The 20,760-nt window shown below is 45.4% G+C and overlaps 1 protein-coding gene across 4 annotated transcripts in view; it reads left to right on the forward strand.

Moving 5' to 3' along the window:
* Positions 1 to 20,760, forward strand: part of SCAPER (S-phase cyclin A associated protein in the ER) — a 163,725-nt gene that overhangs the window by 71,075 nt on the left and 71,890 nt on the right. For all 4 annotated transcript variants that reach the window (XM_045573439.1, XM_045573438.1, XM_045573440.1 and 1 more), the window contains 3 exons: positions 8,897 to 9,033; positions 11,278 to 11,343; positions 17,236 to 17,359. In XM_045573439.1, the coding sequence (XP_045429395.1) occupies positions 8,897 to 9,033; positions 11,278 to 11,343; positions 17,236 to 17,359 (327 nt within the window). The remainder of the gene's footprint in view (positions 1 to 8,896; positions 9,034 to 11,277; positions 11,344 to 17,235; positions 17,360 to 20,760) is intronic.

The raw sequence follows: 20,760 nt of genomic DNA on the forward strand, positions 1-20,760 counted from the left end.
TCTTGCTGAAACCAGTTTGGCTCAGTGGTAGAGCGTCCGTCTGCAGACTGAAAGGTCCCAGGTTCAATTCCGGTCAGGGGCATGTACGTTGGTTGCGGGCACATCCCCGGTAGGGGGTGTGCAAGAGGCAGCTGGTCGATGATTCTCTCTCATCGACGTTTCTAGCTCTCTATCTCTCTCCCTTCCTCTCTGTAAAAAATCAATAAAATATATTTTAAAAAATTAAAAAAAATACATATCTTACTGATTTATTTTTTTAGTGTATTTTTCTTTATTTCAGAGAGGAAGGGAGAGGGAGAAAGAGAAACATCAATGATGAGAGAATGATTGGTCAGTTTGTCTCCTGCAAGCCCCCTTCTGGGATCGGAGCAGCAATCTCTCTGTGAGCTAGGTGATGCCAACGAACCAAGCTGGCCAGGGCCACAGCATTTCTCTTACTTTCTTTTTTTCATCTCCAAATTTCCTGGCTCTAGATTTGACTACTCAGAACACCTCACTAAGTCGAATCAATCATTATTTCTTGCTATGAATGGTTTATCTCACTCATAATGTTCAACCCTGTTGGAGCACATGCTAGATGTTTTGAAAGGGCTGAATGTTCCAATACCATATTCTGTTTAGCCATTCATTTGTTGAACTCTTGGGTTGCTTCCACTTTTTGGCTATTGCATATAACGCTGCTTTGGACACGAATGTTCACTTATCTGCGTGCTTGTCTTCCAGCATTGGGGCGCATACTCAGGAGCAGATTTCTGGGTCAGACGGTCATTCTGTTGTTGATTTATGAGGATATTCCATTGTTTCCCACGGCAGCTGCACCATCTTACTTTGCATCGCGGTGTACAAGGGTCCATGTTTCCCCACGCGCTTGCCAGCAGAGTTATTTTATGTTTGTTTCATAGTAGCCATCCTTCTGGGTTGGTCACATTTTAAATAGATAATTAATCTCTTTGAATGTATTTAAATTTTCTGATTTATTATATCTGTTCTGGTAAATTTTCTAGGAAATTATCTTTTCTTCTTACGTTTTCAAAAGCCTTACCAAAAATATTTTTCTTAGTATTCTTTGTGATTTTTAATGACTTCTCTGTATGTCTTGGTTTGTGGGTTTTGTTTTTTTTTTAACATTTTTTTAAATTCGTGCCTTTATTTTTTTGTGATCATTCTTGCAAGATATTTGTTAGTATTTCAAAAGATTTTGATTTTTGGTTTTGTCTATCCTATCTATTGCTTTTTTATTTTCTATTTCATTGATGTCATTTCTTGGTTTTAATATTTCCTTTATACTTATTTCTTGGAAATTATTTTGCAATTCTTTTAGGCGAATGCTTGCCTCATTATTATAATTTTCAGTCTTTTTTCTTTTTTCTTTTTTCTTTTAAATAAATTTTTATTGCTAAGATTATTACAATCATTTCTCCTTTTCCCCCCCATAGCTCCTTACCACCCAGTTCCCACCCCTCCCTCTGCCCTTACCTCCCCCCCCATTGTCCTCATCCACAGGTGCACGATTTTAATCCAGTCTCTTCCTGCACCCCCACACCCCTTTCCCCCTGATAATTATCAATCCACTCCCTTTCTTTGCCCCTGAACTGGTGAATATAATAGAATCAGCCTTTTTTCTAATGTTAAGTGGATAAAGATATTCACTTCTAAGGTCTTCTTTCACGCAAAGTATTTTCATTATTATTCATTATGTATTTTTTATTTCCCTTATAATTTTTTTTCTTTGACCCATTAGTTGTTTAGAAGGTTGATTTGAAATTTCCAAACATAGACGTTTTATCTGTTGATTTCTAACTTAATTGCAATATAGTCTGAAATTGATCAGTTTTTTAAATGTTCTATCTGCTTGAAGAGAACACATATTTTCCAGTTATGCTATCAGGCATATTAATTATGATTATAATGAATTTCACCAACTTTAATAAAGCCGAAACGGGTGTGGCTCAGTGGATAGAGCGTTGGCCTGCAGACTGAAAGGTCCCAGGTTCGATTCTGGTCAAGAGCATGTACCTTGGTTGCGGGCACCTCCCCAGTAGGAGGTGTGCAGGAGGCAGCTGATCGATGATTCTCTCTCATCGATGTTTCTAACTCTCTATCCCTCTCTCTTCCTCTCTGTAAAAAATCAATAAAATATATTTTTAAAAGTAAGTAAATAAATAAAATAATGGAACTCTCAAACTTCCTGTTTTATCTTTTAAGCATTTCTGCAGCACCTGCCTGTGCATTCTGCATCCACCCAGGTGCCTGGAAAACACAGATAATGAGATGTCACCTGAGCCACCTCAGTTGCACCATCTCTGATAAAGGCATGGTTTCACGGGTCTCTGAACACGCTCGTTTAAATATGAATGGACTAAGTTTCCTATATGGTGGGTTAATTTTTGAGTAGTGTTTGGATAACACATATAGACACATTATTTGATATGGCTAATGCCACCCAGCATATTAGTAATTGCACACCAGCTTTCCTCTTGAATGTCTGGAGGACAATCTGCTGGAATAGTTTTTTGTTTGTTTTTTTAATATATATTTTATTGGTTTTTTTACTCACAGGAAGGGAGAGAGATAGAAAGTCAGAAACATTGATGAGAGAGAAACATCGATCAGCCGCCTTTTGCACACCCCCTACTGGGGATGTGCCTGCAACCAAGGTACATGCCCATGACCGGAATCGAACCCAAGACCCTTCAGTCCGCTCTATCTACTGAGCCAAATCGGTTTCGGCATGGAATAGTTTTATGAAGGGTGGATAATATACCAAAATAATCGTTCACCAAACATTCTTCTGGCCTTATTCTGAGTGAGCTGTGCCATCCGGGGAACCGTCCTTCTTTAACTCCCGTGGTTATCAAAGCCCCTGACACGTAGTCAGCTGAGAAAGAAGGACAATCAGAGAAAAGTGAGTTTTCCACACAGAGCATTAAAACCCTGTGTTGTGCCAAAACCAGTGTGGCTCAGTGGCTACAGCGTCGACCTGCGGACTGAAAGATCCGAAGTTCGATTCCAATCAAGGGCATGTACCTTGGTTGCAGGCACATCCCCAGTTGGGGGGGGGGGGGTGCAGGAGGAGCTGAACGATGATTCTCTCTCATCGATGTTTCTACCTCTCTATCCCTCTCTCTTCCTCTCTGTAAAAAAATCAGTAAAATATATTAAAAAACAAAAAGACCCCTGCGTGGTCTTCCCGTCTGATTAGTGACTTGGCATCCTCCAGCTCCTGAACGTAAACTTTTGCCTCCAGAGAAATCAGCCTCTTGAGCATAATCTTGTATTTCTATTAAAGAAAAACACACCTTTTCATTTTCAAGTAGAAATATATGTGTTATGATCGTAACGGAGCTTTGGTCCCTTTTCCAAAGGAGATCTTTAAACCCCTTTGATGTAGGAAGAGTCACATCCTCAGCAGTTCCCATCCACACTGTAGTGTTTCAGGATCATAAGAAGCAGGTTGTCCCCTTCGACGTACCCACTGGCCACATGGTATGAAACGTGGTTATTCCGAGCTAACACTCGCGAGAGCTCTGAACCGGAAGTAATCTTGTATCGCGCCATTCATATTTCCCTATATATCCTATTTTTAGAACTTTTGCATTCCCTCCCAAAGATCACGAACCTGTCTGTAGCTCAATTTTTCTCACGTCTCTTCTACAAAATCGGGAATTACGAGAACCTTTAGGAGGAGTTAGATAGAATATCAGGACCATAAACCTCCGTGTTTAATACGGTAAATTATGTGAAAAGGGCCAGAGCTTTGGTCTGGCATGCCATAAAAGGTAATTAAAAGAATAAGAGGGCTATAACCTCTGATGAGATCATGTCTGTGTAGTATTAGTTTCCTTACATGCATTTATTAGTATTGCATATGGTAGCAATGATGCTTAAGTGAGAAGTTACAGTTGTGACTTAAAAACCGGACTTAACTTTTTTTTTTTTTTTTTTTTTTACTGTGCGTGTCTGGGATTGGCCATCCTTAATTACCTCTTGGCGTTTTCACATTGATTCTTAGGATGTTATGAATTCATTGTCTAAGGTAGGGGTGTCGAACTCAATCAGAGAAGGGGCCAAAATCTAAAATCCAGCCTAAATCGCGGGCCGAATGGCTTACTGAACAGTCATAAACTGTCATTGTGATGGAAACTCAGCGGAGTGCAGTGATGACAGCGCGGTGCGGGCCACATTGCAAGGCCTGGCGGGCCGGATTTGGCCCGCGGGCCTTGTGTTTGACACATGTGGTCTAAGGCCTTTATTTTACTGGTGAGGGAACTGAGGCCCAGAGGAGTCACTCTGTCACGAGTTGCAGAATTTATCCTGGTTATTAGGCCCTTGGACTTACAGTTCAGTGTTATTTCTTTCTTTTCTTTTCTTTTTTAAATAAATATTCATATTATTACAAATGTTCCTCATTTTTCCCCCCTCTATTGCTCCCTTCACCAGGTTCCCACCCCACCCTCTGCCCTTTCCCCACCTCCCATTGTCCTCATCCATAGGTGCACAGTTTGTGTTCAGTCTCTTCCCACACCCCCCTCTCCCCTTTTCCCCGAGAATCGTCAATTCACTCCCCTTCCATACCTCTGATTCTATTATATTCACCAGTTAATATTGTCCATCAGATTTTTAAATTCTCTTGGTTTTTAGATTCACTTGTTGATAGTTACGTATTTGTTGTTCATAATTTTTATCTTTGTTTTCTTCCTCTTCCTAAAGAACCCCCTTCAGCAATTCATATAATTCTGGTTTGGCGGTGATGAACTCCTTTAACTTTTTTTTTTAATTAGTGAAGTTCTTTATCTGGCCTTTGATTCTGAGTGATAGCTTTGCTGGGTAGAGTATTTTTGGCTGTAGGTTCTTGCTATTCATCACCTTGAATATTTCTCGCCACTCCCGTCTGGCCTGCATGGTTTCTGTTGAGAAATCAGCTGACAGTCGTATGGGTGCTCCTTTATAGGTAACTACCTGCTTTTCTCTTGCTGCTTTTAATATTTTCTCTTTGTCCTTTGCTCTTGGAATTTTAATTATGATGTGTCTTGGTGTGGTCCTCTTTGGATTCCTTTTGTTTGCAGTTCAGTGTTATTTCTAACTAGAGGCCCAATGTACGAAATTTATGCAAGAGTAGGCCTTCCCCCGGCTGCTGGCACCGGCTTCTTTCTGGCCAGCGGCCAGCACCCAGGACCTGGGCTTCCCTCACAGCCCTGGCTTCGTCCGGAAGGTCATCCGGTTTAATTAGCATCTCATGCTTTTATTGTTATAGATTATTATAGATGTGCCAGTCTGCACTCTGCTTCTACAGGGAAACTGTCTGCTCTTAATGCTTATGTAGAATGACCAGTGTCCATTGGAATGGCCACATAAGATACGTCCCTATACAATAAAAGCCTCCGTGACCGTTATGGCGGAAGGACCAGAACAGCTGGTCCCCGTGATGCCCACTGACCACCAGGGGGCAGACACTCGATGCAGGGAGCCCCCCCTGGCGGTCAGTGCCCTCCCACGGGGGCAGCACTGCTCAGCCAGAAGCCGGGCTCACAGCTGGCGAGGCAGCAGCGGTGAAGGGAGCCTCTCCTGCCTCCGCTGAGGAGCGAGCGGGCAGGTGGGCAGGAGTGAGGGGTCCCGGATTGCTGAGGGACCCTCCCCCCCACACACGAAATCTGCATCAGGTCTCGTGTGTGTGTGTGTGTGTGTGTGTATGTGTGTGTGTGTGTAGTATTAGTAGTAGTGGTGGTGGGGTTACATTGCTTATTAGAATTAAATAGGTTGAGGTGTACAATTCTGTAACATATCATCCGTACATTGTATTGTGTGTTTGCCACCTCAAGTCATGTCACCTTGCATTACCATTTACTTCCCCTTTATTAAGAGCCTTCCAGCCAAAACCGGTTTGGCTCAGTGGATAGAGCATCGGCTTGTGAACTGAAAGGTCCCGGGTTCGATTCCGGTCAGGGGCATGTGCAGGAGGCAGCTGATCGGTGATTCTCTCTCATTGATGTTTCTAGCTCTCTATCCCTCTCTCTTCCTCTCTGTAAAAAAAATCAATAAAATATATTTTTTTTTTAAAAAGAGAGGAAAAAAAGAGCCTTCCAGCTGGTTGGTAGGAGAGCAGGACTCTGAGGGCAGGAGTGTATGTTTCCGGTCGGATTAGGAAGGAAGGAGATCAGGGACCTTTTGGATGGTTTTTGGTCCGGATGGATTCATAAGAGTATATTTTGCTTTTTTCTTGTGCTCGTGGCATGTTAATGAGAATTTTGAGTGAATACAAAAAGATGAGCGTATTTTTACACATTATACCCATTCTCCCACAGCACAAGTAACCTAGAGCTGTGTGTGCCCTTATACAAATGGACCTTCCTTTCTTTCAAGAGCTTGCTTTTCCTTGCATTTTCTTTATTAATTTTGCAACAAAAACATTGATATACTAGAGGCCTGGTGCACGAATTCGTGCACGGGCGGGGTCCCTCGGGGCGGCCTGCAGGGATCGGGCCCCAGCTCGCGCCATCTCCTGGTGGTCAGCACATGTCATAGGGAGCGGTCGAACTCCTGGTCCAACAGTCACCTGAGAGGACAATTTGCATATTAGGGACAATTTGCATATTAGGCTCTTATTATGTAGGACATTACCATATTTTCCGGTGTATAAGACGACCCCCTAATTTTACAGTTAAAACATACGTTTAGGCCTATATTCGCTGTATAAGACTACCCCCCACTTCCAAGGCAACACTAGTTCTTTTTTTAATTAAATTTTTAATGAATGACCCCCGATTTTCGGTTGATTTTTTTTTGTTTCAAAAGTCATCTTATATGGCGGAAAATACGGTAATTATAGAATGTTTTATAACGAATAACGCCTACTGTTAACATTTTGATAATATAAATCTTATGTATAGCTATATAAATTGCATTACATAGATATGAGTCCTGAATTTTTGTTATATGATGAATGTTTTAAAAGTCATGAAATCTCATCGTCAGTCTCCTATTGATGCGTGGGCCGTAATTGATGTCATCAAATCCCTACTGCTGATATTTTGTTGTAAACCTCACTGCAGTGGATATATTTATAGAGATATTTTAGTATTTCTCTGTTTCCTTATGATAAAGTGAGTCATTTACAGTGCTGAGCGTTTTATTACATCTGAGCAGACGGGCTCTGGGCCGTTAGCTGGTCACAGAGGACGGGGGGCTGGGAGAGGCAGCGCCGTGAGAACGTGAAGCGGCGCCGTGTCAGTAGGACGGGGTGGGTTGGGTGTGTTTCCTCATCCTGGCAAGTTCCTTGGGGTTTTTAGAAAGGATGGCCGAAACCAGTGTGGCTCAGTGGATAGAGCATCGGCCTGCAGACTGAAGGGTGCCAGGTTTGATTCCTGTCAAGGGCATGTACCTTGGTTGCGGGCACATCCCCTGTAGGGTGTGTGCAAGAGGCAGCTGATCAATGACTCTCTCATCGATGTTTCTAACTCTCTATCTTTCTCCCTTCCTCTCTGAAAAAATTAAAATATATTTAAAAAAATAAAGAAAGGATGCCATCAAGGGTTGGAGCCCAAAGGTTAGGCTCCAGCGTCCAGGGCTCACGTCATACCGAGAACAATCTAGAACAACGGAATCTAGAACAGTGATTAGGGCGGAAAATAATCAGGCAGCCAAAGTGTATGGATGGTACTCCCCCGGAGGGTGGTCCGGGGGAGGGCGGCTGCTGGCCTGGGCCCGCCGGTGAGCAGCACTGCTCAGTGCTGGTGCCGGACCTTGTGGGCAAGGTCAATGTCAGACGGATCGGCCGGTGCCCTCCTGTCCGCACAGACGTGGGTGTGGAGTGAGTGAAACCACTAGGACCCTCAGCTCCGCTGCCTGTGGACAGCAGGGCCAGGCTGCTTCCGGTCAGCGCTGCTTCCGGGCTGAGATAAAGCCATTTACCTGAGCCCCGCCCCATAGCGTCAGACTAGGGACGGAAGGGGGTTGGGTCTGCACCCACTTTCCTGCAGGAGATGGTCTCCTATCATTATAGCAGGTTCAACCTGCAGTGCACGCTTCAGCTCTTTCTAAAAAATATATATTTTATTGATTTTTTTATAGAGAGGAAGGGAGAGGGATAGAGAGTTAGAAACATTGATGAGAGAGAAACATCAATCAGCCGCCTCCTGCACTCCTCCGTCCCCCGTCCCCCCCATTGGGGATGTGCCCGCAACCAAGGCACATGCCCTTGACCGGAATTGAACCCGGGACCCTTCAGTCCGCAGGCTGATGCTCTATCCACTGAGCAACACCTGTTTCGGCACACACTTCAGCTCTTGAATGGTGCGCACACGTGTTCATTTCTTCTCAGGCTCAGCTCGTAGATGCTTGAGAGAGATGAGTGTTGCTATTTCACTTACTGTGGTAAGCCAAATCAAGGATTTTAAGATTCAGGCGTGAAATTCCTTTTTCACACAAGACAAATGTTTTCTAAACTGGTTGTTGTGGAAAGTTGTGACGAGCTACATGCACTTACTCATCACTGAGCCCCAACAGGGTGATCGGTGGACCTCTTACCCCTCACCAGCAGACACCTCTCCCCTCCCCACATAATATTTTGAAGTCTATTCTATTTCATGATAGCTATTTTTATTTTATTTTTAAACATATGTTTTTATTGATTTTGGAGAGAGATAGATATATATATACATCCATGAGGAGAGAGAATCATGGATCGGCTGCGTCCTGCACGCCCCCCACTGGGGATGGAGCCTGCAACCCAGGCGTGTGCCCTGACTGGGAATCGAACCGTGACCTCATGGTTCATAGGTTGCAACCACTGAGCCACGCCTGCTGAAGTTAAGTAATCTCTTAACTTCCTGTAAGCCTGTAGCAGTGCTATATTATTTTTTTACTCGTTGTCATATTCATTATTTGATTTATTTTGCAGGAGCATCTTTCCTTAAAGAAGTACATCGTTGACATTGTGGTCGAAAGCACAGCTCCGCCCGAGCCTCTGAAAGACGGAGAAGAGAGGCAGAAAAACAAAAAAAAAGCCAAAAAGATAAAAGCCCGCATGAACTCCAGGTATGATAACGGTCCTTAAAATCAAAAGAGAAGCTGTTCGTGATACGTTCTTTTTCATGTAAATTCAAGGAAGCCCCTCTAGCCTAATGTGACCAGCTGGACGCCCCGATTTTTAACCATTTGTCCCGCGTCCTGCGGCGTTTTAAAAAAGTCCAAAAGGTTTAAAAGACTCTTTCCAAAAATCGGGACATCTGGTCACCTTACTCTCACCCCCACAAAAAGTTTCAAGTTGTTTACTTCAAGAAAGCCTCGGACACGACACCGATGAGCCTAATTTATGGCCACTTTCTCTGATTGAGAAAGAAAACTGCCTATCGACCTCGAGCCCTCGCCTTCGCCCGCTAAGAGCTCTTCTGATAATTTGATGCCGAGGCCTGCCAAACCCGTGCCTCCCCCGGCAGGCAGGGGGATGTCTGGCGAGTGTACACCGGGCCTATTTTTCTTCCCAGCTATTGATTTTTAAATGAAGTATTAAAGAAAATCAATAGCAATCAACAAATAGGAGTCTGCTGGCTGCGGCGTTAAATCCCATGACCAGGCTTCATTCATTTGGTCGCCTGTCACAACAAGAGAAAGTTCAAGAAATAGCTGGGAATGGAAAGTGAGCTGTCAGGCCCGCAGTTTGTCATCGGCCTCCGAGTGACATCTGGGGCCCAGGTAGCGGGCGGCATGGGGCGACCCCGCGGGCTCTGCCACCCCCAGTGACGGATGAATCCTGTTCGAGGACGCAGGGCCGTGCCTTCTGAGCAGATGATCTGAGAGAAGGTAGTCAATGTGTTGTCATACCCTTGTCCCAAATACCTCGAAAGATGGAGAAGCTTGACCCATGGAACGGGGGATGTGAGTCAGAATAACGGTGAGTGGTGGGCATCTCTGAGCTTCCAGCTTCGGATTGTCATCAGCGAAAGGCTCCATTCCTTTAACAGAATCGGGACGCCTCAGAGGGGTCGATGAAGCCAAGGGCGGGGAGGTTTTTTTTGTTTGTTTGTTTTTAATATATATTTTATTGAGTTTTCACAGAGAGGAAGGGAGAGAGAGAGTTAGAAACATCAATGAGAGCCGAAACCAGTTTGGCTCAGTAGATAGAGCGTCAGCCTGCGGACTGAAAGGTCCCAGATTTGATTCCAGTCAAGGGCATGTACCTTGGTTGCGGGCACATCCCCAGTAGGGGGTGTGCAAGAGGCAGCTGATCGATGATTCTCTCGCATCGATGTTTCTAACTTCCTATCCCTCTCTCTTCCTCTGTCAAAAATCAATAAAATATATTTTAAAAAAAAAAGAAAGAAAAAAAAAAACATCGATGAGAGAGAAACATCCGTCAGCTGCCTCCTGCACGCCCCCCACTGAGGATGTGCCCGCAGCCAAGGTACATGCCCTTGACTGGAATCAAACCCGGGACTTTTCAGTCCGCAGGCCGATGCTCTATCCACTGAGCCGCACCGGTGAGGGCAGCAGTTAAAATTTAAAGTAGCTTTTTCCTCCCCAAAGAGAAATGGACAGAAGCAGCAATATTAATAATGGGTTGCTGCAGTGACGCCTGTGGGAGACGATGGCTAATGGCAGACACGTGGCAGTTAGTCCGAATAAAAAGCACAAGCAAAACAAAGCCGACCTTTGAGTATCTGGTCAAATCCTCCTCTTTACCTAAAATTAATATTGCATATTATATGCCTTTAAGTTCATAGGTACTCAGCCACCTCAGCTACTTATACAAACAGTATGGTTTCAAAGTTGATAATCATGATTTTAGCATCTTTAAATTCAGTAGTGTTCTTATGAATTTGCTTTCTATCCACAAAGAAATACATATTTTTAAGTCCTTTTTGACAGCATTTATAGTATTCTGAAGAAGCAGTTTCAGCCGAAACTGGTTTGGCTCAGTGGATAGAGCGTCAACCTTAGGACTGAAAGGTCCCAGGTTCGATTCCGGTCAAGGGCATGTACCTTGGTTGTGGGCACATCCCCAGTAGGAGGTGTGCAAGAGGCAGCTGATCGATGATTCTCTCTCATCGATCTCATCGATCTTTCTAGCTTTCTATCCCTCTCTCTTCCTCTCTGTAAAAAATCAATAAAATATATATTAATAAAGAAAGAAAGAAAGAAGCAGTTTCAGAAATCAAAGTGTTAAAATTAATGTAGCAACGTCCCTAGTTTTAGAAAAGGAAAAACACAGCCAGGGTTTTTGTTTGTCATATAAATATTAGCAGCAAAATAGCTAACAGCGATCACGCTTTGTCTTTACAGGGCCAAGGAATATGAACGTTTAATGGAAACAAAGAAATCTGGCTCGGACTCACCTTACAAAGCAAAGTGAGTATTTTATCCCACATTTTATCTCCATTTCTTCAGTCTCTGCCTGTGGCAAAGTCTATCTGAGCCGTTATCGTGTGCCTGTGGTCACAGTGTGTGTCTGCTGCCTAGAGCTGTGTTCTCCTAAGAGCCATCATCGTGTGCCTGTGGTCACAGTGTGTGTCTGCTGCCTAGAGCTGTGTTCTCCTAAGAGCCATCATCGTGTGCCTGTGGTCACAGTGTGTGTCTGCTGCCTAGAGCTGTGTTCTCCTAAGAGCCATCATCGTGTGCCTGTGGTCACAGTGTGTGTCTGCTGCCTAGAGCTGTGTTCTCCTAAGAGCCATCATCGTGTGCCTGTGGTCACAGTGTGTGTCTGCTGCCTAGAGCTGTGTTCTCTTAAGAGCCATCATCGTGTGCCTGTGGTCACAGTGTGTGTCTGCTGCCTAGAGCTGTGTTCTCTTAAGAGCCATCATCGTGTGCCTGTGGTCACAGTGTGTGTCTGCTGCCTAGAGCTGTGTTCTCCTAGCGCGGAGTGTCCATCTGGGGCGGTGTCCCCGAGCCCTGTGTCTCCGTCTGGGACCTGCGGTGACTTCTTGGTTATGACAGCGTGGTCGGTGGTGTGTGGAGGAGGCCGGTGCTGCTCACCAGCCCGCAGTGCACAGGGCAGGCCCTCGGCCAAGAATCTCCTCGTCCTGCCGTCCCTTGTTCTGGCAGAGCCGGCTCTGGCAAGACCTTGGTGGCTCCTGGTGGGGGTCTCTCTTGGGAGTCTGTGACGGTCGCTTTGGACAGATGAGCATGTGGACTCCCTCACGGTGTGAGTGTGATGACACGACAGTGTCCATTGGCCTGCTGCACAGAGCGGCAGGGCGGAGGGTCTCTCCTTGGCGACGGGGTGCAGTGCTGTGGGCGTGGGAAAGGCTGGGCATCTGGGCGTAGGACACGCCTAGGAGGCCTCAGGCGCTCAGGGGAACGTGCCAAATGGTCCCATATAAGACGGCGTTTGTGGTGATGAAACGGGTCTAGGAACACATAATTGTGACCAAACATCCCGCTTTTGGCGGGACAGTCCCGATTTTCAACAATTTGTCCCGCATCCCGAGGCATTTTAAAAAGTCCCGATGTTTGGAAAGAATGCACCACAAGCTAGGGAACGGCGGGAGAACGGGAAGGGAATTTACGGTTTTCAGCGGCCTTGTGGCTATTTAGCTGCATATGAGTTTTATATTATTTTTGTTAATTTTATCATGTTAAACTTCAATAATAACAAATAATGGTTGAGAACGGATTATTGAGAACTGCTTATCCAAGTTCGCATTGTTGATCAGTTGTTAGAATTCACTCAAATGAGAACTATGCCAAAGAATAAAATAATACTATACATAATTTTTATTTATTTATTGTATTTGTAAGTTGTACTTACATTGAAATTTAAAAAAAAATATATTACAATAATATTTTTGCATTCTATGAATGAGAATTTTTGTTGCTCCATATAGACCAGATTTTTAATCAAGGCCCCCCCTCTCCCCCCGTCAATGGTGTCCCGCTTTACCAATGTTAAAATCTGGCCACCTTAACGTACATGCACAGACTGTGTTCTGTCTGTAACTACATGGTTGTAGCATTTTGATGTAGCAACTATGACATTCAGGATAGAAATATCACCGCCTTTCAGAAATAAGACACCCATCAGATAATTACTTCTGTTTATTATTTTTGGGAACCATTAGCCATTGCCATTCTAAAAGGAAACGCAAACTTTCACAGAGGAGAACAAAATTACCAAGGTTAGGATGATACTGTCGGTCTGAAAACCCCCGAGAATCCAGGGAAGAACCAGGAGAAGCGAGAGCCAGTCAGTAAACGGCTGGTTACCAAATGGATGTGATGGCATCGGTAACAGGCGGTGCTCACGGAGTGCTCGCCTCACCCAGACTGTACGTGTGAGGCTCATTCACTCCTCAGCAGCTCAGGGCTGCTCTTCGGGGAAACTGAGCCGTGAGAGGCCCAGCCATTGGCCAGAAGTTATACAACCACCTATCCAGGATCTGAAAATCAGTGGCTTTTCTTCCTGATCAGCTGGAGAACAGAAACGTCCTTTACAATAGCGACATAAAAATAAACTATTTAAGAATATACGCAACAAGAAATGTACGAAGCCTGGATAAAAATAAAGCCTTACCATGCTATCAGGGGTATAAAGAAGAATTGTGTAAATGGAAAGACGGATTACACTCTTGGATGGAAGTCCCAGTACTGCAAATTCTCTATAAATTTTCCTACACATAGGCACATGTGTCAAACACAAGGCCCGCGGGCCAAATCCGTCCCGCCAGGCCTTGCAATGTGGCCCGCACCGCGCTGTCATCACTGCACTCTGCTGCGTTTCCATCACAATGACAGTTTATGACTGTTCAGTAAACCATTCGGCCCGCAATTTAGGCTGGATTTTAGATTTTGGCCCCTTCTCTGATTGAGTTCGACACCCCTAACATAGAGTGTGATTCCAATGACATAACAGCCTTTTTATTTATTTTTTAAAAATATATTTTATTGATTTTTTTACAAAGAGGAAAGGAGAGGGATAGTTAGAAACATCGATAAGAGAGAATCATCGATCAGCTGCCTCCTGCAACCCTACTGGGGATGTGCCCGCAGCCAAGGTTCATGCTCTTGACCAGAATCGAACCCCGGACCTTTCAGTCCGCAGGCCGATGCTCTATCCACTGAGCCAAACCGGTTTTGGCCATAACAGCCTTTTTAAAAATAGAGGTGGAATTCATGTGAAAGCCTGAGGCACAAGGGTGGGGTTGAAGGGGATCAAGGGGAAAAAGGGGGACATATGTAATGCTTTTTACAATAAAGATGAATTTTTTGGAAAAAGAACATATGGAAAAATGAAAGAGAATTTCTACAAAAAAATTTTTTAGAGGAGAATGAAGTAGGACCAAGCTAACAGATACGTAGTTAAAACAGGTTTTTGTTTTTGTTTTTTATATATATTTTATTGATTTTGTACAGAGAGGAAGGGAGAGAGATACAGAGTTAGAAACATCGATGAGAGAGAGTCATCGATCAGCTGCCTCTTGCACACCCCCCACTGGGGATGTGCCCGCAACCAAGGTACATGCCCTTGACCGGAATCGAACCCGGGACCTTTCAGTCCCCAAGCCGACGCTCTATCTATTGAGCCAAACCGGTTTCGGCTAAAACAGGTTTTTATTGGCACCTAAATAATAATACATATTGATGGGAAGAGATTTCTAAAAAGAACCTAGAAATGGAGCCAAGAATTTGCGGACAGTTAACAGACCACTGCGGTGTCTGCGAAGATGCCCAGAGGTAGTGGAGCGGCTCTGGAGGCGAGAGTAACACGCCCATTTCTCCACCAAGGGGAGGGCTCCTTTCCCTTCCTCGTAAGTGTGCTCTCCCCTTCCACCTGCCTGACCCACAGGCCTCGGCAGAAGCCACTCTGAGCTTGGGCCTCAGGGCAGCGAGGCCTCTGCCTTAGCCTCTCTCTCCTCCCGTGACTGCCTGCTGGAAGCCGCTTGGACCCTGGAGCAGGGGAGTTCCTCTTCCCGTGGATAATCCCTTCAGCACGCTTGGAGTCGGTGTGGCTTCTCCGGTGAGGATGCTTCTCTGGTGAGGATGCTCTGCAGTATCCACAGGGATTCACGCCCATCAGGCCCGTGGCCACGTCTACAGCCCGTGCAGGGAGCTGCCCGCCAGTCCAGCAAGACCTGGTTCCGGGGCCTCCGTGTGCCAGCAGCCACCCGGCGGGCTCTGGCTGTCCGCTCACGGTCAGGCCACTGTTCCTCACCTCTGCCTGGTTCTCCCTCCTCCTCTTGGCCTCCAACGTGAGTGTTATTGATGAGAATCACTCCTGCATCCTCTCATTCCATTCAGTGACTTTAAACATCTGGTCACTGATGGATTACATAGGGAATTTTTGAGCTCTTACATTTAAAAATATAGGTGAAGCATATTGTTTAAAAACAGAAGGCTTGGCTCAGTGGAGAGAGCGTCGGCCTGCAGACTGAAGGATCCCGGGTTCGATTCCGGTCAAGGGCATGTATCTTGGTTGCCGGCACATCCCCGTGGGGGGCGTGCAGAAGGCAACTGATTGATGTTTCTCTCTCATCGATGTTTCTGGCTCTCTATCCCTCTCCCTTCTTCTCCGTAGAAAATCAATAAAATATATATATAAAAAAATATATTTATTTCAATAAATTAAAAAAAAAATTTAAAAACAAAAAAACCCAGAAGGGTAACCAATAGCCCTAAATTTATACCATGTGCCTTTCGAATGGAGGAGGTGGACAAAAGAAAAGAGAACATGTTTGTCTTTCTGCCCACGCACCTGTGAGATCTTCCCAGTGACCCCCCAACTTCCCCAGGTGCCCCCGGGATAACGGGCTTCCTTCCAGAGAGACACCCCAGGGCCTCACGCTCACCCCTGACAGATGCGAGCTTAGAACTGTTGGAATTTGTTCAAGTTTTGAGAAGCGAGTGTCTGACCACACAGCGTCCTCCGCAAAACCATTTCCTCGACAGACACTTCTCCCCCGGGAGCCCGGGAGTCACGAAGCCCCCGCTTCTGCGTGCTAGAAAAATCACCTGCCAGCAGTAACCCGAGGACCACTCTGTGTTCGAACCGCACCCTCTCGGCAGCTCCTGTGTGTGCCCTGGAGGGGGCACAGCCCGGTGCTGCCACAGTCTGTGATATTCATGGTCTGGACCACAATCTGGGGCATTGTTCCCGAGGTGGGCAGGTCTCTGTGGGGGCAGGTGGGGAGCAGAGGGTCAGCTCGTGTTACCCCAGCGTCTCCAGGCGGGCCCTCTTCCTGGAAGGGGAGGCTCGCAGGAGTCCCAGATTGGGTTTGCCTCGGGCTGAAATACAAGCCTCCTGTATTCTGTGACTATAATGGCCCCATGCCCCCTCAGTGACCGCTTTCCAGCGGAATGTGGGCATTCCCGTTCAGAATACGGGCTCCTGTGCATTCACTGCCGGCCGGGGGATTCCGTTACCTGCGTGCAGGCTCTGCGGCTGCTTATCTACCACACAGTGAGGTTCTGCCCGTATCCTTCCCCCTGATAAGGGCAGCCGCTGTAAGCTGTAATCGGATGGGACGCCAGCCCGTGCTCAGTGAGAGGGAGAAAAGAATGTTCTCTTACTGGTATTCCCCCTCCCCCTTTTGTTGGATTGAGAACTTTCTGTCAATGAATGGCAATAGCAGTGGGACATTCTGAGTGAGCACTGCGGTGAGTGATGGTCGGTGTGTCGCGTTGCTTACTGTGATCTCCAGAAGCACCAGAAGGAGACCTGTGTGTGCATTGCCTCCACTGCTAAGATGAAGAAAGGGAGCTTCGTTTGGCTCAGTGGATAGAGCGTCAGCCTGCAGACTGGAGGGTCCCGGGTTCGATTCCCGTCAAGGGCATGTACCCGGGTTGCGGGCACATCCCCAGTGGGAGGTGTGCAGGAGGCAGCCGATCGATGTTTCTTTCTCATCGATGTTTCTAACTCCCTTTTCCTCTCTGTAAAAAATCAATAAAAATATATATATATATTTAATATATTTTATTGACTTTTTTACAGAGAGGAAGAGGGAGGGATAGAGAGCTAGAAACATCGATGAGAGAGAAACACCGATCGGCCGCCTCCTGCACACCCCCTACTGGGGATGTGCCCGCAACCAAGGTACATGCCCTTGACCGGAATCGAACCCGGGACCCTCCAGTCTGTAGGCTGACGCTCCATCCACTGAGCCAAACCGGTTCTGGCAGGAAGCAGCTTCTAATTTACTAACGGGAGTGACTTCTGTCTCCAAGTTTAGGAAAACGATTCATTGCCGTCTCACTCACGAATGTCCTTCCTTTTTCCCTCCCTCCTTCCCGTTTCACTCGGCACCGCAGGCTCCAGCGGCTGGCCAAGGACCTGCTGAAGCAGCTGCAAGTCCAGGACAGCGGGTCGTGGTCCAACAAGGTCTCTGCGTTGGACCGGACCCTCGGGGAGATCGCCAGGATCCTGGAGAAGGAGGTAGGCGCCCCCGGCCTCGCCTGTCCGGCCTTCCTCTCAGTGGTCTTCCTCTCCGGCCACAGGCAAAGCCGCTGGGCATGGCTGTTCCCTCCGCCGACGGAGGCTTTCCTTTGGCTCTCCGTTAAGCTGACCTTGTTTTCAGTTGTTTTAATCGAAGTCCTCAACAGAAATGTCTCTGAGTTCATGGTTCCCTCAGTCATATTTTCCTCCACATAGACAGAATGAGATTATTTTCAATGGAATCATATCACTAAAGACATGCAGTTTTACAGCAGAAAATATACAGCGTTGAGTCATAAAGCTCATAGATCACAGATTTTTCACAAAACACCCATTTTCTCCCACCAGCAGCAGATCTGGCCGTTTCCTTTGACAACTTACAATCATTAAATGTTTCAATGGCAGTTGAAAAGTTCCTTAATAATTTTACACGTCTTTAGTGTTCACTATAGAAATTCTTAACGTACAAAGAGATAAAACTCCCTGAAATGCCCGCTGTGGACATTTCATTATATTTTTTTCTAATCCTTTTACTATACGTTGTTCTTTTTTTTAATTTTGTCAAGTTTTATCATGAATAATTTCTCACATCTTTAACTTTTTTTTAAACCAAGAAATGTTATCACAGTTTATACAATTTATATCTTAGGTGGTTTCTAATTTTCCTAATTTAAGGTAATGAGGTGGCTTTTCGTTGTTTTTGCTTTTAAACAGGTTTATTGCTTTATCACATAAATGTATTGTTAAATAATATATTACTTAGTCTTGCTTGTATTTGACCTTTATGAAATATACTCTAGACTTTGGTGAATTAATAACATTCACAAATTACGGTTCTAAGTTTCTTCAAGCTTGTCAGTATAGATGTTTTGCTCTTATTTTCTGTTTTCTCTGTCATACAGTGAATACTTCACTGTGGTTATACTACAGTTTTTTAACCCATTCTCCTGGCATAAACATTTGTTTTCAGGAATTGGATGTGTGCGTGTGTGTGTGAGAGAGAGAGAGAGAGATGCTTGCACATTCCTGTATCAGAGCAAATACATGAGAATGTCTCTGGAGCAGGGAGCCCAGACTCTAGTCCATAGCAGAATCCCTGGAGAACTAGTTAAATAGAGGACTAGTTAAGACACAGATTGCTGGGCTGCCCTGGGCTTTTTGACTCAGTAGTGATGGAGGGGTTCCAAGATGGTGTATTTCTAGCAAGTTCCCAGCTGCTGGCCTGGGCAAGCAGTGTGCCCAGAGGTGGACGTAGGACCCACTTGCCTTACAAGGCGGCGCTCAGCTGTGCGTGGCCCAGACAGTGGCCTGTGTGGAGGGAGCCAGCGTGGTGGCCGGGGCACCGGCGGGACCACAGACCCCACGCTGGGGGCGGGGTTCGGGACCCGGCCCGATGGCAGACGTGGTGTTCGGAGGTTTGCTCCGCCTTGGAAAAATCGCCATGGTTACTGTAAAATAATTACAAAGCGTTTTTAAAACGGGTGCTTACACTTTGAAAATACCACCGTGTATACCTTTATCTCAACAATGTTGTTTTAGATTGAAGTAATCACAGAATTTTGGAGGAAAAAGGAAAAGGATCTTTATAAGGAGGGTATTCCTCATGAAATCTAAGTGAAGTGATGTCGTTCACAAAGGGGCGGTTTACTGGCATACCACTGACTCCATAGGATCTTGGGGAGAAGATGCAGTCAGTCTGGCTCCCAGTGCAGATGGTCTGTGGCAGGAACGTCGCCGCAGAGCTGTCAGTGTCTGAACGAGCCCGAAGCCGGGCCCCTTTTTACCATTATAACTAAACCCGGCCTCCCCTGCGCCTAGGGGACTCCCTCTGCGGGACTTGGTGGGGAGTTAGACTGACATTTCTGTGGAATCCAGCTTATGGCATTTATGATTTCCGCGTAGGGGTGTAAATAAGCACTTTTTTAAAATAAATATATTTTATTGATTCTTTACAGAGAGGAAGAGAGAGGGATAGAAAGGTAGAAACGTCGATGAGAGAGAAACATCGACCAGCTGCCTCTTGCACCCCTCCCACTGGGGATGTGCCCGCAACCAAGGTACATGCCCTTGATCGGAATCGAACCCGGGACCTTTCAGTCCGCAGGCCGACGCTCTATCCACTGAGCCACACCGGTTTCGGCTGAGTGGGCCTTTGATGAGGAAAGTTAAGTTTGACACAGACTCAGTTGTCCGTCGTGGTCTCCATGCCTGTGCTTTAGGTGCTCCAGCGAAGAAATCATGGCCACGTACGATGTCACGCAGCTCCCCCCGTGTTTGCTTCCAGAGTTTTTGCAGTTTGGGTTCTTATGTTGGATCTTGAATACATTTTGAGTCAACTTAAATAAAGAAGATAACATAGAGAAATATCTTGATCTTGAGGTTTTGTCTGGGCAAGAAAGGGACACAAAAGACATGAACCATAAAGGAAAGTGTTGATAAATTTGCATAAAAAGCCGAAACCGGTTTGGCTCAGTGGATAGATCGTGTGGGTAAAAGCATGGATGTATCTGACTGAGTGAAGCAGACCAAATTTTAAAAAATGCAGACATACATATGTACTGTCATAGGTCCCGTTATGTCAATTTTAGGAACAAGCAAAAGTGCCCAGTTGTCTTAGACGATAAAACTGTAAGGAAGATGCCGAAACCAGTGTGGCTCAGTGGATAGAGTGTCGGCCTGCGGACTCAAGGGTCCTGGGTTCGATTCTGGTCAGGGGCATGTGCCTTGGTTGCGGGCACATCCCCGGTGAAGGGTGTGCAGGAGGCGGCTGATAGATGTCTCTCTCTCATCGATGTTTCTAACTCTCTATCCCTCTCTCTTCCTCTCTGTAAAAAATCAATAAAATATATATTTTTTAAAAAACTGTAAGGAAGATACAAAAATACTTCTCAGGAAAACAACACTTCGGAGATGGCTTCTGGAGTGTTTCAGGCTTTCATCATCAGATGGCAGTTACAGTGTTCAAGTTGTTATTCTTTAAATAGTACTTAACATGTTTTCTTTTTCCCCCCTGACTTTTCTGTTTATATTTCACAATAATACACATTTAAAAATGTAGAAATCAAACAGTGTCTTCTCCAAAGATCCCTTTCTTGCAGAAATGTTTAATTATTTCAGATAAGAGTTTCTAAGTGTTCTTGTACACGCACAGGCATTTTTTTTATTCTTGCCATGGTTTTCAATTTGGTCCAAATGAGCACAATGTACATTTTTTTTTTCTTTTAAAAAATATATATTTTATTGAATTTTTACAGAGAGGAAATGAGAGGAATAGAGAGTTAGAAGCATCGATGAGAGAGAATCATGGATCAGCTGCCTCCTGCATACCCCCTATAGGGGATGTGCCTGCAACCAAGGTACATACATGCCCTTGACCAGAATCGAACCTGGGACCTTTCAGT

Source organism: Pipistrellus kuhlii, unplaced genomic scaffold (assembly GCF_014108245.1).
Source record: "Pipistrellus kuhlii isolate mPipKuh1 unplaced genomic scaffold, mPipKuh1.p scaffold_m20_p_50, whole genome shotgun sequence".
Classification (NCBI taxonomy): Eukaryota; Metazoa; Chordata; class Mammalia; order Chiroptera; family Vespertilionidae; genus Pipistrellus; species Pipistrellus kuhlii.